We start from the raw sequence: 16,224 nt of genomic DNA on the forward strand, positions 1-16,224 counted from the left end.
TCACCAGAAAAACAGTTTCAGTGGGAGATTTCAGTTATGGACATGTTAAGCTTGCACTGTTTGGGGAACACCAAAGAGGGGGTCCGGCTCAGTTCAGTAAACATTCATTGTGCAACTAGTATGTGTCAGGCACTGTTCTAGATACTTGGTGTGTTAGTGAACAAAACAAAGATCTATCTCATCTTCCTCCAGCAAGAGGAAACAGACACTAATCATCATAAGTAAACCTTGTATTATATTAGCACATGATAAATTCTATGGAGAAAACTAGAGCAGGATGGGGATCAGCAGTGCGGTGGGCGTGGGGGGACAAACACCGTCTAAAATAGAATGATCCGGGTGGGCCTAAATGAGAAGGTGAGATTTCATCAAGGACATGAAGGAGCTGGGTATCTGGCGGTAAGATATTGCAGGAAGGGTGAAGTGAACAGCTATACAAAAAGGCCCTAGGGCCAGAGAAGGGGAGAGAGAAAAGATGGAGGCCAAAGAGGTAATGGGGGTGGAGGGGTAATGATACAGGCCTTTGTAGACACTTGTAGGGACTTAGGCTTTTACTAAACAGGGAAGAGGTTTCAGGGTTTTAGGCAGTGATTGCATCTGGCTTAAATTCAAAGTGATTGCTGGTTGCTGTGTTAAAATAGATTGGGTGTGGGAGTGTGCAGTAGCAAGTCGTTTCTAGGACTGGAGCGATCTCAGATGGAGATACAAATTTCCACATCCCTGTAACAGAGGTTATAGAAACGCTTCAAATTCATTTTGGGGACAAAATGGGGTCTAAAACACTTATTTAAAGAGCTCCTGTTGTTGAATTTCCAGGAGTGAGTGATATCAGCCAGAAAAAAGTGAAAGGCTTTGTGAAGCGGGCAAAGAAGGGGTGTTACTGCTGGGGGCAGGTGCCCGGGATTCCATGGGGTTGCAAGGGCCGCGGATGACTATGCCAAGCTTTTGCTCTCTTGTGTTGCAGTAAGCACCTACACCTTGGTGGTGGGCCCACTCGCCTTTTGCTTTGCGCGGATCCAGCACAGGAGGTGCGCGGCGGCGCTCAGAGCGCGGCACTGAAGAGCTAATCTAGCCGACAGGACAAACACGAATAAACAGGTGGAGGGATTACTGACGAAATCATAGCGGACTGTCACCCGCTGGGCTCTTCTCTGCTTGGTTCTCACCAAAAGCCCGTGCCTGAGACAGAATCCACTGCACCTACGCCGCAGCGCCCTGGTTTGGTTCCCTCTGTGCTCGAGCCCCAAGCTCCACCTAGAGAGAGGGAAAAGGCCTGCCCCCATAGAAGCACCAATCCCGTTCGCCTGTTCCTTTCTCATCTCCAATTAGCTTAGAGGGTGTGGTCGTCACGCCAGACTCATCCTACCGTCGATTGGCCGGCGTCTGCCTGGTGCGAGCGGTCCTAGCCAATCAGAGACCGTCAGTCCACCCCGCGAGCCCACGAGAAGCGGCGCGAGAGCCAGGGACCCGTTGAGATGGGCAGGATGTGGGCGTGGCATCATGAACTGGGCCCGCCTACGCCCCGCCCCACCCGCCGCGCCTCTTGGCTTTAATCTTTTGCTGTGTGCGGGCGGGTGTCCACCGGAGGTATACCGGGAGGTGAGCACCGATCCCCGGGACCCGCCGCCCGCCGCCAGAATGGAGTTCGTGAAGTGCTTGGGGCGCCCCGAGGAGTTCTACAACCTATTGCGCTTCCAGATGGGGGGCCGGCGGAAGGTGATTCCCAAGATGGACCAGGTGGGCCGAGCATCCCTGCATCCTGGCTGGGGCGGGGCGGCTGCGCGCGGCGCCGGGCCTGGGGCCTGGGGCCTGGCCGACCAGGCCGAAAATGCTGGGCGGAGGGTGCGGCGAGCGGGTGCCAAACGCCTCAGGCGCTCTTCTTCCCTCGGGGCGGCAGACCCCCGCCCCTTCTGGCGGCCCCACCGGCCCAGCCTAACTTTGCTTTCCTAACCCCAAATGGGGCCCAGGTGGTAGGCCTCCTCTTCCCACTCCAACCCTACCCCAGGTTGTCTTGATGTTTCTGCTCTTTCAAGACATTGCTTGCCAGGTCGTTTTTCTTCACTTTTCCTTCTGTCCTTGAGCATTGATGTTATCTGTGTCTTAACTGGTGATTGCAAAATTGAGATTGTGTGGGTAGATTAAATGGGGGAGGACCTGTGAGAGAATTTGGTGAATGTAAAAAGCTATGCAGATATTGTCCCAGTACCTTTTCTGGAATGAAACCTTGCTCATCCTTCCAGTTTTCGGTTACATCACTTCTTCTATAAGCTTCCCTCACTTTCCTTGGGTCTGATCAATCCCTTATTCTCCAGTGCTTCTTAGGTTTTTTTTTTTATAACACATATTTACTCTTCCAAGCTCTTTAGTTACCTGCATGTCTGTCGTTTAGCAACATTGTTGGTTGCTTGAAGGCCAGACTTGGTTTTATTTATTTATATTTCATCTGCCTCATTCTTGTATCCTTTGTTAACTGAATGCTTACAAAGGTATTTATTCCAACAAGAAACTTACTCTTAAGTGATTAGTGGATGAATAAATACATTCAGCCGAATTAGTGGGTTGTATCAAAAGTTTTAAATTCTTTTTGCCAATGGAAACATCACACATACTATTTTTTGCTTAAATGCACTCTTAATTGGTGTCCTTTATTAAGTAAACACTTTAAATTTCCCATCAGAAAATTTTTTTTCATAACTCAGGATCCATGTCATCCTTCAGGGTCTAGCTTCAGTCAGTGCCACCCCTAGTGACCATTCAGCAGACATTTTTAAACACCTGTTTTGTGCTAGATGTTATGGTGGGTGCACCGTGGCAGGATGTCATGCACAGACAAATAGGACACACAAAATGCTCCCCATCTTGTCAAGTGAATAAGACATTGTAAGACTGTTCACAGAAAATTTAGAAAAGCACCATAACAAGTTACCTATGAAACTCCCTCAACCATTTTCTCCAGTACTGCTTACCTTATATCGGCCCCACGGTCTTGAATGGTGGTCCCCAAATCCCTTTCAGATCCAAGATTCTATATTTGATTCTGGATTTTTAAGCTATTTGTTTGTGGAAATCTTGTTCGATGTACCTTTGGTGAATTAATGAATAAAAGGTGGGTACACTACCCCCAAGAAACCTCTAGCGTTTTAAACAAGATAAACTTAAGTAAATGCGGCAGAATATAGTAAATGCATAAGGACATTTATAAAAGGGAAAAATCACTTGTGGGTGGGACAGGGGAGTCCTTTTTTGAGGGATGCTCCTGTGCCTTGTTCAGTAGGTATTTAATTAGAGATTCTTACTGAGAGTTTTTGGAGCTTTCCTGAAATTATTTGCAAACATTTATGTTAGTGCACATTTGTGTGTTTTGAGAGAACAGTGTCCACTATTATCCTATCCTTCCAGGGATCTGTGACCCAAAACGCATAGTCACTGCTTTACAAACCAGTTTGTACAGTCTCCTGGGCACTACCTGTGACAAGTAGTTAACTGCCTCTGGAGACTTGCCCACTTCACCCCCCAGACATTTTTCGATTTTAGGAAGTGCTACCTTCTAGTACAGTAAGCGGGATTGTTTTCACTCTGTTCTCCCCCTGGAGCCAGGGTCTAATCCATGTTTGTAATCCAGCACTTGACATATTTTAAGAGAACTCTCCTGTTCTTACGAATACTGATAGCCAGGCCAAATATTCTGTGTTCTTCCTTTAGTTATTCATTATATGTTATTCTTTCCAGATCATTTACCAGCCTGTTCTCTCTCCCTTTAAAGTCTAGTGTCCAAAGTTGAACAGTACTCTTTCGGGTTGGTCTGCGCATTTCAGAACTTTAAATTCCTTCTTTATGGATGCAGTATTTCTGTGTAACATAGTTGAAGACTGCTTTCGCTTTAAAAAATGTATTTTAATTATAAAATATTTCAAGCAAGTAGAAAAATACTGAAAAAACTCTAACAAACCATTTTCTATTTCCAAGATTAACTATATCGTATAGTAAGTGTTTGCTATATTTGCTTCATCTTTTTTTTGTTAAGAAATAAAAGGGCCATATACAACTAAAGTCCTTTTCTCCATCTTACCTATCACATTCACTGTCTTTTTTAGGCAGTCTCATCATGCTGTGGGCTTAGAATTGGGGTCAGTCAGATTCCTAATTGCACTTGTTCAAGACCTTTTATTCCATCTTGATGCCCCGATGAAACACTTTAAAAAAATACACATATATATATATACATACATACATATATACACACATATATATATATAATGTTTTATTTATTCATGTTTGAGAGGTGGTGGAGGAGCAGAGAGAGAGGGAGACACAGAATCTGTAGTGGGCTCTGTGCTGACAGCAGAGAGCCCAATACGGGGCTCGCGACCTGAGCTGGAGTCCGATGCTTAATCGACTGAGACACCCAGGTGCCCCTGTGCTGAAACACTTTTTAAACCTAGATCTTTACCTTTTAGATAAAGGGTTTCATAATAATGGCTAACGTTTATTGAGCTCTTTGTGTGTGCCAAGCATTATTTTATACACCTCCTTGCATCTATTTTTTAAACCTTCCAGTAATCTTATGAGGAAGGTACTGTTATTTTTACTGTTTTATAGATGAAGAACAGAGACATAGAGAGGTTAATTAATTGCCCGAGGTCTAGTTATTCAGGGGTGGAGACTGTCTTTGACTCTGGCTGTCTGACTGCAGAGTTCATTCTCTAAACCCCACCATGCTGCTTATCAGTCAGGTGATGGACCACAGAGGCGCCTCAAACAGAGGATTATCTAGATTCAGCTAAAATTGACCCACTTGAGTGTGATGGACACAGGGTGGAAAATGCCCACTCTGATGTGTTCAAAATCTAATGGAGAATAGGTGTACAAAAGTAAGATAGCCTAGGGAGTGCCAAGTATTCTTAAGTACATTTTGATTTCAGGAAATTTTAGTGAAATTAGAAATGTTTTAGAGGGAAAAGTTTCAGAAAACACAGGAAAAGTACTTTGTAAAGTGTTAGATTTAGTTTAGTGGGGAGGATCTTCAGTAAAAGCTACCATGAGCCAGGTTATATAGGACTAAGCCTGATGTGTGTGGGATGATGAGGAAACCAACTTGGCTGAAATGAAAGAGTGAAAGCTAGAAGTATAAAATTCATTAAGTGCATGTGGGAGTCCAAAAGCTTAGCTGTGATCAATAAAGCAGGTGATGGTTAAGGGCAGAACTATGACACAATGAAAGCAACATTTTTGGAACACAAATTCGACAAGTGGGTGGGATTGGGAAGAAATTATATTGTGAGTTAGAATAATCAAATTAATAATGATAATAATTACCTAATAATAGCAATGGACATCATTTATTGTGTTCTTATGTTTGCCAGGCACTACGCTGAGCTCTTCAAGTCTGTTATCTCAGTGTATTAGGTTAGCTTTCTCTGAGTAACAAACCATTCCAAAACTGAGGGACTTAATTCTGGAGACTGGCTACACACCAATGTGAATGTATTTAACACTGCTGAACTGAACACTTAAAAATGGTTAAGGTGAAAAAAAAAATGGTTAAGGTGATAAATTTTATGTATATTTTACCACAATTTACAAAAAAACTCAGTGACTCAGAATATCAACAACTTTAGTTCCTAGTCATCTGGGAGAGCCCGGGAGTTCTACTAGTCCGGGCCAGTTTGGTTGATTTCTTCTGGGCTTGCTCAGCTGGCTGGCTGGCTTATGGCTGGGCCATCTGGTGGTTAGCAGGCTGTAGGCTGCAGTGTTAAGGGGAGACCAGGCCATATGTGTCTCATCATACAGCAGGCTAGCCCTTGGCTTCCGCATGGCAGCTGGAGTTTTCAAGCCTCTGTTGGAATCACATTTGCTACTGTTTTATTGACCAAAAATAGTCACAAGGGAACCCAGATTCAAGGATGTGGAGAAAAACCGTATCCCCTGATGGAAAGAGCCATAAACTCCTGTGGCCAGTTTGTAACTCATCACACTTAGTCAATCTTGACAACAGCCCGAAAGTGAGAAGTATTATTATTACTGCTATTTTACAGATTAGGAAACAGTGGCATAAAGCAATCAGATAAATTCAAAGTCACCTGGCTTGCAAGAAGTGGATCCAGGATGCCAACTCAGGCTAGTCTGAAAACCTCCATGCTTCTAGTTTGCCCTCGATGAAGAGCTTAGGTTTGACTGGCCTCAGATAGCTGATTAGATCCCACCACTGTCACTCCTGGTGCGTCCCAAATACTCTATAATTCCTAGTTCCTTTCTTCCCTTCTTAATCTGATGTAGATTAGCTTCCTTTCCTTTCCTTTCCTTTCCTTTCCTTTCCTTTCCTTTCCTCTCTCTCCTTCTGTCCCTCCCTCTCTCCCTCTCTCCCGTCCTCTCTTCCTTCCCAAATATGTGACCACCAATTGCATGTCAGATATCATTTTAGGTGCTGAAGATATAACAGCAAACAAGATAGGTGAAGACCTTGCTTTTATGAGCCTTACTTACATGCTAGAGGAAGAGAGAGAGAATGAAAAAAAGCAAATACAGTTCACCCTTGAACTACATGAGTTTGAACTGCACAGATTTACTTATACATGGATTTTTTTGATAAATGCAGTACAGTACTATAAATGTATTTTCTCTTATGATTTCATTTATTTATTTATTTATTTATTTTACACGTTTATTTATTATTGAGAGACAGAGAGACACAGAGCATGAGCAGGGAAGGGGCCAAGAGATGGAGAGACACAGAATCCGAAGCAGGCTCCAGGCTCCGAGCTGTCAGCACAGAGGCCAAAGCTGGGCTCGAACTCACAAACCATGAGATCATGACCTGAGCCGAAGTCAGCCGCTTAACCCACTGAGCCACCTAGGCGCCCCATTAAGTTTGTTTATTTTTGAGAGAGAGAGAGAGCGCTAGTGGAGGAGGGGCAGAGAGGGGGACAGAGGATCTCAAGCAGGCTCTGCTGTGCTGACAGCAGAGTCCAGTGTGGGGCTCAAACTCACACAAACTGAGGTCATGACCTGAGCTGAAGTCCGATGCTTAACCAACTGAGCCACCCAGGTGTCCCCCCCCCCCCACCCCGACCTTAGGATTTTCTTAATAACATTTTCTTTTCTCAAACTTACACATATGACATACGAAATTATTTGTTAACTGACTTTATGCTATCAGCAAGGCTTTTGGTCATCAGTAGGTTAATAGTAGTTAAGGTTTTGGGGAATCAAAAGTTATATGCAGATTTTCTACAGTGTGGGGGTTAGCACCCCTTACCCCAGAGTCTAGAGACTTGACTGCTCTCATTCTCAAGTCTCCTCTATAAAATAAGAGTGTTGGAGAAAATGGTAGCCTTGGTTATTCCTAGAGAGAGAAGTGGTAAGGAGGTAGGAGAAAGACCTTCCACGCTATAATCTCTTGATTTTCTTTTTAAGTGAGACTCTTCTAGCTCCAAGATTTGATGAACAATACAGTATAATATTATTTGTTTTGTTGCCTGCAGCTTTTCTGAGTCCTTTTTAAGCCCAAAGAGCCATTAAAAAAGAAAATAGTTAAATAGAGGAAACATAGGACCATACGTTTTCCTTAGCTTAACATGATCTTAGTTTCTCTCTTAATTAACAAAGAAACTGGGGGGAAATGTACACTTCATAGATATTGACGGCTGACTATTTCTGTCACAAAAGGATTTGGCTGTAGGATTCAGGGTTCAGTAAACTTAATTTATACTGAATTTTTAGGAGCGTTTCAGTAAATAGGGACTTGCTGCCACCTGCAAGTTGTATGACATCACTTAGAGGGGCACATAGTGGAAAAAACAGATTTTCATGATGCATTTCTGGCTTCTATCAAGTCTAAATCCTGACTCTTAGCTGAATAACTTTTGGTAACTTAAGCTCCAGGCAGCAGTTTCTTCATCTATAAAGTAGAAATATTGATCACAGGCCCTTGGCCACAATTTCCCAACTGGCAAATGACCTGAAAATGAGGAGCGTTTTCATAAATGTGGCTCAAAATCATTTGGCAGCAAACCTGCCCTGAATCAAAATGATCCTGGCTTAGTATATTCACACTGCTGTGCAGAAGAAATATTAACAATTAATTATGGGACGTTACTCCATAACAACTGAGGCTGTATGTGCTTCTTATTGCCTGCTTTCTACAACACTAAAAATTCTGAATTCTGCACGCATTCGGCCATGAAGATTCGAGGTAGGTGGGTGTAGGTCTGTAATATCTTCCTTAAAGCGTTTTGTACGGGTAAAAGGTAATGTCTGTATTGTGCTTAGCACGTAGTATCTGCCCAACATATGGTAGTTATTAATCTTATTGTTACATAAATTTGGCTCCGTGTGTAGGGTTTCTCTCTATTCTGAGCGATCTGTGTTAAAGTCTTAAGGAAAGCTGTCAGAAGGGTTGGTAGCTTGTGGAACTTGAGGCTGGAGCCCCAGTCCTGGAAGCTCAGTCTTGCACTTCTGGCCACTGCACACTCTTCCTCCAAATGCCCTTCATCCCTGTTTTCTCTTACTTGAGAGTTCTCTGGAGTGTACTTCATCTCAGACAGCAATGGATAATGTCAGGAGGCTCTAGGGACAGGCAGCAGTTAGCCCTAGACTTTTTTTCCACCCTCCCCTGCCTGCCAACTCATGCGAATCAAGCAGTGGAAATTTTTATAGTGAGCAGAGTTTTTTCCAGTGTTTAGTAGTTAGAGCTTCCTATATCTTCTTGATAATTTGAAGAACTTACTGTTCAGAGCGAGGAACTGAAACAAATAGGTGGCCGAAAAAGAATGATGGAAGGAGATAGGGAAGGGAGTTATTGACTTTGTTTTAAGAGTGGAGGAGGTGTTGGTAAGGAGGGGTAGTATTCTTTAAGGTTGCTGCTGTCCAGCTTTTTAATGGAACTCATGGTTAGAAATCAGCCCCAAAGCCATTAGGTATAGCTGAGGATTAAAACATTTGGCAGTGCGGAGAAAGGCATCATTGTGGCCTGGTAACAACAGTTTATGTGGAGAGCTTGCCATGGAGATCAGGAATAGCTGTTGTTCTGTTTCTTTTGTTTCATTGTGAAGCCTTGCCTCTCCACACTTGAGAGGGAAGGAGTTGGTGAATGGTTTTTAAATACTCTGTATTCATTTATTCATCAAACCTTCACTGAGTATTTTTATATGCCAGACACTGCACTAAATGATTTTACTAATATACAGTACTCAGTAAATATTAATTTTTATTAATAATTCAAGTTTTTTAAAATGTTTATTTATTTTTGAGAGAAAGAGAGAGAGAGAGCGTGAGCAGGGGAGGGGCATAGAGAGAGGGAGACACAGAATCCAAAGCAGGCTCCAGGCTTTGAGCCATCAGCCCAGAGCCCCACACTGGGCTCAAACCACAAACCACCTGAGCCAAAGTCGGAGGCCTAACCAATTGAGCCACCCAGGCACCCCTTTTACTAATAATTTTTTTAATTGAACATTTTTTAATTGAACTGAAATGAAATTCTCATGAGTATATGATATTTTTTTTAAAGGTTAACTCTCTTGACAGTATGATATGCATCCATGATAGGAAATTTAGTTAATATACACATATGAAAAGGACATGGGTCCACTGGGGTTCAGGGTTCATTGTTAACATTCCAAAGTGGTATATCCAACTAGTGATATGCCATATGTATATTTTTAACCACTGTCCTGTTTGATATTTCAAATGTTTCCTTCTCTTACAAAGACAGTGAGGAGACTGGGGTTGGGGGGAGAGTAAGTATATGGAAACTCTGTATTTCACACTGAATTCTCTTGTGAACGTAAAATAGCTCAGCAATTCTTTGAGATGTGCTTGAATTGAAAACATGGCTTTTTTTTTTTTCCTAGAAAAATGATTCTCGTTTTCCTTAGGGAAGAGTAAAGTTCAGGAAGCAGCTCATTACAGCTCACTAGTTTGAAAGAGAAAGAGGATTAGAAATATTAAAAGTAACAGCTAGCTTTCCAGGGGATAGAAGACGTTCAACAGGTGTTAAAAGCCAGAGGTGGACAGTAAAGTGCGAGAAACAGGTTTTATTCAGAAAAACTAAAGGGGAAAAGAGACCCCAGTATAGACTTGGGCTCAGTTTCGAATACGACAAGGAAGAGTGGGAATTTCTAGCCAAGGAGCAGAGTGAAGGGGTCGGTGGATGGAAAATGACTGAGATGAAACATCTGGGGTGAGGGGCGTTCTAGCTAAAGGATCTAACCTAAAGGGATTCTTGGTGGAGGCAGGCCAGGACGATGGGATGATGGGAGATGAGGAACCCTGCAGGACGGTCAAGGTTAACCTGTGCAGGATTATTGCTAAAATTGGGCGTTGCGGGGATAGGCACAAGCACAGAAATGTAAGGTCCAGAGAGCCCGACTTAAGTCTGGTCAAGGAGAGGTTCTGTCATCAGGAGGAAAAGCCAGCTTGGCAGAGGGGACAGGGCTCCGCCAGCCATCAGTGGGTTCTGCGGACTCGGGGAAGACCAGGAGGAAGGTGGGGGTGGTGGAGGGGTCTCCCGCCAGGGGCCGCGGGGGCGGGGCTGACCTCAGGAGGGCGGTGCCCCCCCCCCCCCCTCCGACTGGGTGGGCGGGGCGGGCAGAGGCGCGCAGCCGCTGGGCCTACCGCTGGCCTGGTGGGGTGGAGGGAGAGCCTGCCCCGCCCTCTGGGGCGCGCCTCCCGGATCGGCTCGGGTCTATGGAGGAAAAATTCTACGCCAGCCCTGCGATTTCCATGGCCGCAGCCGCCTGCGGCACCAAGGCCATGTCCCTGTTCAAGCGGACCTTGGTGCTGAGCCCCGCCGCGGCGCCCCGGGGTACGGGCGCGGGCTCCCCGCCACGCGGCTGCCCCTTGCCTCCCGCCGCCTGGCCCTCCAAGGACTGGCCGCGCGGAGAGGGCGTCTGCGGCAGGCTGCGGAGCCCACCGGTGGCCGGCCGCCTGCCCCATTCCCACTCCTGCTCCGCCGCGTCTCCCACCGCCGTGTGTGTTCTCTGCCCGCAGGATTCGCTCAGCAGCAGCTTGAAAACTTGCTACAAGTATCTCAATCAGACTAGTCGCAGTTTCGCAGCTGTCATCGAGGCGCTGGATGGGGAAATGCGGTGAGTGGCCAGACAGCTCCTTTTTGCTTGGGGCAAGAAGGCTTTTCCAGGGGACTTTGAGCCACTCGAAGCTACTTTCTGACAGTCCCTATCATTGCAGTCTCCGTTTGTGGCTCAGCTAGAACGTGCCCCACTCATGCCCCACCTGAGTGAAGGCAATGTCTCGTTGGAACACCCATGTATTTACTTTAGAATGCCCTTCCAGGCGTTTAGCCATCCAGTAGTTGCCCTGTGGGCCCAGCTTCAGGGAAGCGGGGAGGAAGGGGGGGGGGGGGGAGTGGATGGTGGTGTTTATTAACTTTTTTTAGTCCTGGCAGCGGAACCTGTCTCTGAGGAGGTCATGCATTTTTTTTTCTTGGCTTCCCTTATGCTGCTTTGCAATTCTGGTATGGGGTTAATTCTTCCCAAGTTGCTGCTGTGCAGGCTGCATACATGAACCCAGACCAATTGCCTTGGTGTATGATAGCATTTATACCGAGAAGTTTTAGCGTCTTTTGACATTTTAATCTGCAAAATATTTGCTCCATGTAAACATTTGGTTTGCTGATCTTTGTATGGTTGTTCTACAGTAGTTAAATGTAACTCATTCTGGGAGTAGTTGTGACATCCAGCTGCTAGGTTTTTTATTTCGTGTTTTATAAATAAACCACTGAAGTCCATTGCTCCCATCTAAGAAAAGAAAGCTGAGATGGCTCATTAAGTACAAAAGGGTTTGGCTCTCCTTTCAGAGTTCTTTAGAGGTAAGGCTATAGGAGGTTTGCATTCATGACATGTTATTTTAAAATACATATCTTTGGATGTTTATCTGTTACATTAATAGTTCTTCCATTTTTTACAGCCATGCGGTATGCATATTTTATCTGGTCCTCCGGGCTCTGGACACTCTGGAAGATGACATGACCATCAGTGTAGAAAAAAAGGTCCCACTGTTGCACAACTTCCACTCTTACCTTTATGAACCAGACTGGCGGTATATGGAGAGCAAGGAGAAGGATCGACAAGTGCTAGAGGACTTCCCAACGGTAGTGGAATTACAAATGTCTTCTGCCTATGGTTGTGTTGATAACTGATGATATAGTTGGCGGCTAGCCCCCATACCTGGAGAGAGCAGTGAAATAAGCAGTCTGAGGACAGTGTCATATACTGTGCTGGGTAAGAACTCTGGTAGCCAAGACTCTGAAGCCAGACTGCCACCTCTTCCACTTAGTAACCGGTGCTTAGTGATGTGGCCTGTCTAAATGTCAGTTTCTTCATCTATAGAGATGAAGAATAATAATAATACCTACCCATAGTATTGCTGTGAGATTTCTAAGATTTAACACAGGTTAGAATGGTGTTAGCTTCTATTATTGTTACCAGTATGTTGCTGGGAAGTCCAGTATTTCCTTCTTCAGAAAGTTACATTCTAAATCCAGTGTGGTAAAAGATGGATTCTCAGGCTCGTTCACAAAACCCGTTGCCATGTAATACAGCCGAAGGCTTCTGGTACCCTTAACCTGGTAGTGTGGATGTGTTGTTCTTGATGTTGTTCTTGACGGGTAGTCGCCATGGGGTAGGGAGCAGGCTCTTAGCAGCTGGGGTGAGGACTGACAAGCACAATGATGCCCTGCCACTTAGGGCCTTTGTGCCTTGGTTTCCTCATTTGTAAAGTTAAGAGCTCTCAGGTTTGATAAGTTCATATGTATAAAGTACTTAGGGACACCCGGATGGCTCAGTTGGTTGAGTGTCCACCTCTTGGTTTCAGCTCAGGTCATGATCCCAGGGTCATGAGACAGAGCCCAGCATTGGGCTCCATGCTGAGGGTGGAGCCTACTTCAGATTGTCTCTATCTGTCTATCTCTCCCACTCTCCCTCTGCCCCTCTCTCCCACTCACGCTCCCTCTCTAAAATAAAATAAATAAATGAAAATAAAGTACTTAGAAGATTGCTTGCTGCATACTAAGTATTCTATAAATACTAGGTGTTTAGTCCATTCTGTTGGAGTAAAGTGGGTTATAATTAAACTCTTGAGCTTTAGAAAATTGACAAGTTTATGTTATACGTGTCATTAGGTCTTTTCTGGAATTTGCATGTCTTATCACACAAATAAGTGTTTCTTTCATATCTTATATATAAAGGTTTGATTTAGCAAAGTCTCATGTTCTCTAAGAGCCCAAAGAAGCCCTTCTTTTTATGCACAATTTCTAGAATCTGGGGGGAAGAATAGTCCTCACGTGGCTGTTGCCATTGAAACAGGTCTATATTCCAGTGGGGAGGCGAGGAATCCACCCATTACAGAAGAATGTTTGAGACACTCCTTGGGTGAGAAAGGGCTATTTCAGAGTACTGAGATCATACCTTCACTGTCAAAGACAAAAAATACGGTATGATTCAAACCAAAAGAAAAAGTCTGTGAGGAATTATTAGGTGGAGCTGATCCAGTGCACTGCTATGATACAAGAGAGGAAGAAGAACCTGGGACGCGTAATTAGGTGAGGAATTAGAGCTCTCACCTAGAGAGGGTACCAGTGATTTGACTCTCCCAGGGTACCTCTCACATGAGCAGAGGTTGGGTTTCCTCTGACTGGAAATCCACAGACATTCACTGATGAGCTTGTGACACTCCACTAATGCAGAGAAAGTGCTGCAGACAGAGTCCCAGAGCCTTTATTTATTTATTTGTTTATTTTTGAGAGAGAGAGAGAGAGAGAGAGAGAGAGAGAGCAAGCGGGGAAGGGGAAGAGAGAGGGAGACACAGAATCCGAAGCAGGCTCCAGGCCCCAAGCTGTCAGCACAGAACCTGATGTGGGGCTCGAACCCACAAACTGTGAGATCATGACCTGAGCCGAAGTCAGATGCTTAACCAACTGAACCACCCAGGTGCCCTGCTCCCAGAGCCTTTATTATTGATGTGTATTCTCACTTTAAAAAGTGATATTCTAGCTAGAGCCTCCAAAACCAAAAAAAACCTTCCAAACTACTTTTGACTTGAGTAAATTCATAACAAATAATTTCTAGTCATGGGAAAATATCATAGGTATTTTAAAAATCAGGGTGCCCCTATCCACTCAGCAAAAATAGATATGAAAATGTGTGAATGCTAGAATAATTTTGGGGGGGGTAGAGCTGATAAATGTTTAGATAATTCCAATATGCTTAGAAAACCAAAATCTTCTCCTTTATAAATACTGCATTGCAATGGAAAAACGACAGTTTGTTCAAGAAAATTGCAGCATTAAATCTATCTTTTCCTGTGTTGGGGAGTAGAGTGAGAGCTGACAGGCACTACTGTCCTGAAAGCAGAGACTAGCCCTGGAAGAGGAGAAGGGAACAGAGAGTACAGGCCAGGCATCATTATTTTGCTGTTGTTAACCCTTTATATCCTTATGAATGTGAAATCTATGGGAGCTAGGTGTTTTGTGAGAGTGTAACTGTGTTTTGTTTTTTAATTTTTTTTAGGTTTATTTATTTTGAGAGAAAGAGAGGGAGTGAACAGGGGAGGGGCAGAGAGAGAGAATCCCAAGCAAGCTCCGTGCTGTTAGCCTAGAGCCTGATGCGGGACTCAAACTCATGAACCATGAGATCGTGACCTAAGCTGAAACCAAGAGTCAGACGCTTAACCGACTCAGCCGCCCAGGCGCCCTGTGAGAGTGTAATTTTGAATTGGAGGTCCTTTCAGCCTTTTGTTTGATTGAGATAGAAATATATGGAAATTCATGGTGCCTTTCTTAAGGAAAGGTTTGTGCACATGCTGATCTCTCCCACCATCTCCTTGAAATAAGATGCACAATTTGAAAGGTAAAGCCGTCTGGTTAGGCGGACAGTCAGTTTTGGGCAAGGGCCTAAAGGCAGAATAGATAACTTGGCCTCACTCACACAGTACTGCTCTTTCTTAGACATGGCACACAGCCATTTCTTTTTTTATGTTTTATTGTTTACTTTTGAGAGAGAGGGTGTGGGGGAGGGGTAGAGAGAGAGGGAGACAGAGGATCTCAGGCGGGCTCCAAGTTGATAGCAGAGAGCCGGATGCGGGGCTCAAACTCACAAACTGTGGGATCATGACCCGAGCCAAAGTCGGACGCTTAACCGACTGAGGCACCCAGGTGCCCCGCACAGTACTGCTGTTAGACTGAAGCAAGGAGGGCCCTACTCTGAGGCAAAAGGGGGGCTCCTCACTCTCAAAGGGGTGGGGGGTGGGGTGGCAAGAACTGATGCAGCTCCCCTTCTAGACTGTGCTCTGAGTGTCTGGAATTCCCTACCCTCAATTCCCTGAGCCACCGCACCCCTAGGCCTCCTCGTGCTGGACAGAGTGGGTGCAGCCTGGGAGTGGGATCAGCGGTCTGCCCTGCTGCATTTCGGAACCAAGTCCTGAGGGAATTGTAAATTCACACCTGAGGCCTTCAGGCTGTTGTGGAGGTATCTCTGTCAAGGCAGGAGAACAGAACGTACTGTTTCACAAGTTACTCGTTTAACAAGCGACTGATAATTTTAAGATAACTTTCATCCCAGGCCGTGTGGATTTTAGGCATAAGCCTAGACAGAGAGTTCTGTCTAAGTGCACACTTCCTCAATGTGTGTGCCTTGAGATTGAACCTGGTATTTTATGCTTTAGTGGTCAATACTTGAAAGTCAGGCTTTCTAGAACTCTCATTGTACATTATGGATGAGATATCTTTTTCACCTGGTACTAGTGGAAACTAGCAGTCTTCAAGATAACATGGGGTTATTTTTAAATGATAATAGCAATAATAATATTTATTGAGCTGTGAATTAGTTACAAAGTATATTTCATTAGTGATTTACTATTTGTATGATTTTCTGTTAATGTAGTTTTAATATTTAATCATTGGCATATTTCACTGCTCTTTTATTTTTTTATTATATATTTTAATATTTATTTTATTTTTGAGAGAGAGAGAAAACATGCAAGCAGGGGAGGGGCAGAGAGAGGGAGACAGAGGATCCGAAGCAGGCTCTGGGCTGACAGTGGAGAGCCTGATGTGGGGCTCAAACTCAATGATCCGTGAGATCCTGACCTGAGCTGAAGTCAGACGCTTAACCGACTGAGCCACCAGGCGCCCCATTTACTGCCTTTATAAAAATTGGTCAAAAACAGGACTTGGCAAATAAGCGAAGGTAGAATTACCCGGTGTTTTGATCA

At 44.5% G+C, this 16,224-nt stretch overlaps 1 protein-coding gene across 4 annotated transcripts in view; it reads left to right on the forward strand.

The window, feature by feature from the left end:
• Positions 1 to 1,515: 1,515 nt before the first annotated feature.
• The window catches only part of FDFT1 (farnesyl-diphosphate farnesyltransferase 1), a 40,999-nt gene continuing 26,290 nt past the window's right edge, over positions 1,516 to 16,224 (forward strand). For 2 of the 4 annotated variants that reach the window (XR_007151456.1, XM_047855108.1), the window contains exons 1-2: positions 10,546 to 11,084; positions 11,923 to 12,106. Coding sequence is in view for 3 of the 4 variants with exons in the window: in XM_047855108.1 (XP_047711064.1) it covers positions 10,684 to 11,084; positions 11,923 to 12,106 (585 nt within the window). In the remaining variant the exon portion in view is untranslated. Of the gene's footprint in view, positions 1,738 to 10,543; positions 11,085 to 11,922; positions 12,107 to 16,224 lie in introns of those variants that run through there. The other 2 variants (XM_047855110.1, XM_047855109.1) reach the window with 2 other exon arrangements.

The sequence above is a fragment of the Prionailurus viverrinus genome, chromosome B1, assembly GCF_022837055.1.
Source record: "Prionailurus viverrinus isolate Anna chromosome B1, UM_Priviv_1.0, whole genome shotgun sequence".
Classification (NCBI taxonomy): Eukaryota; Metazoa; Chordata; class Mammalia; order Carnivora; family Felidae; genus Prionailurus; species Prionailurus viverrinus.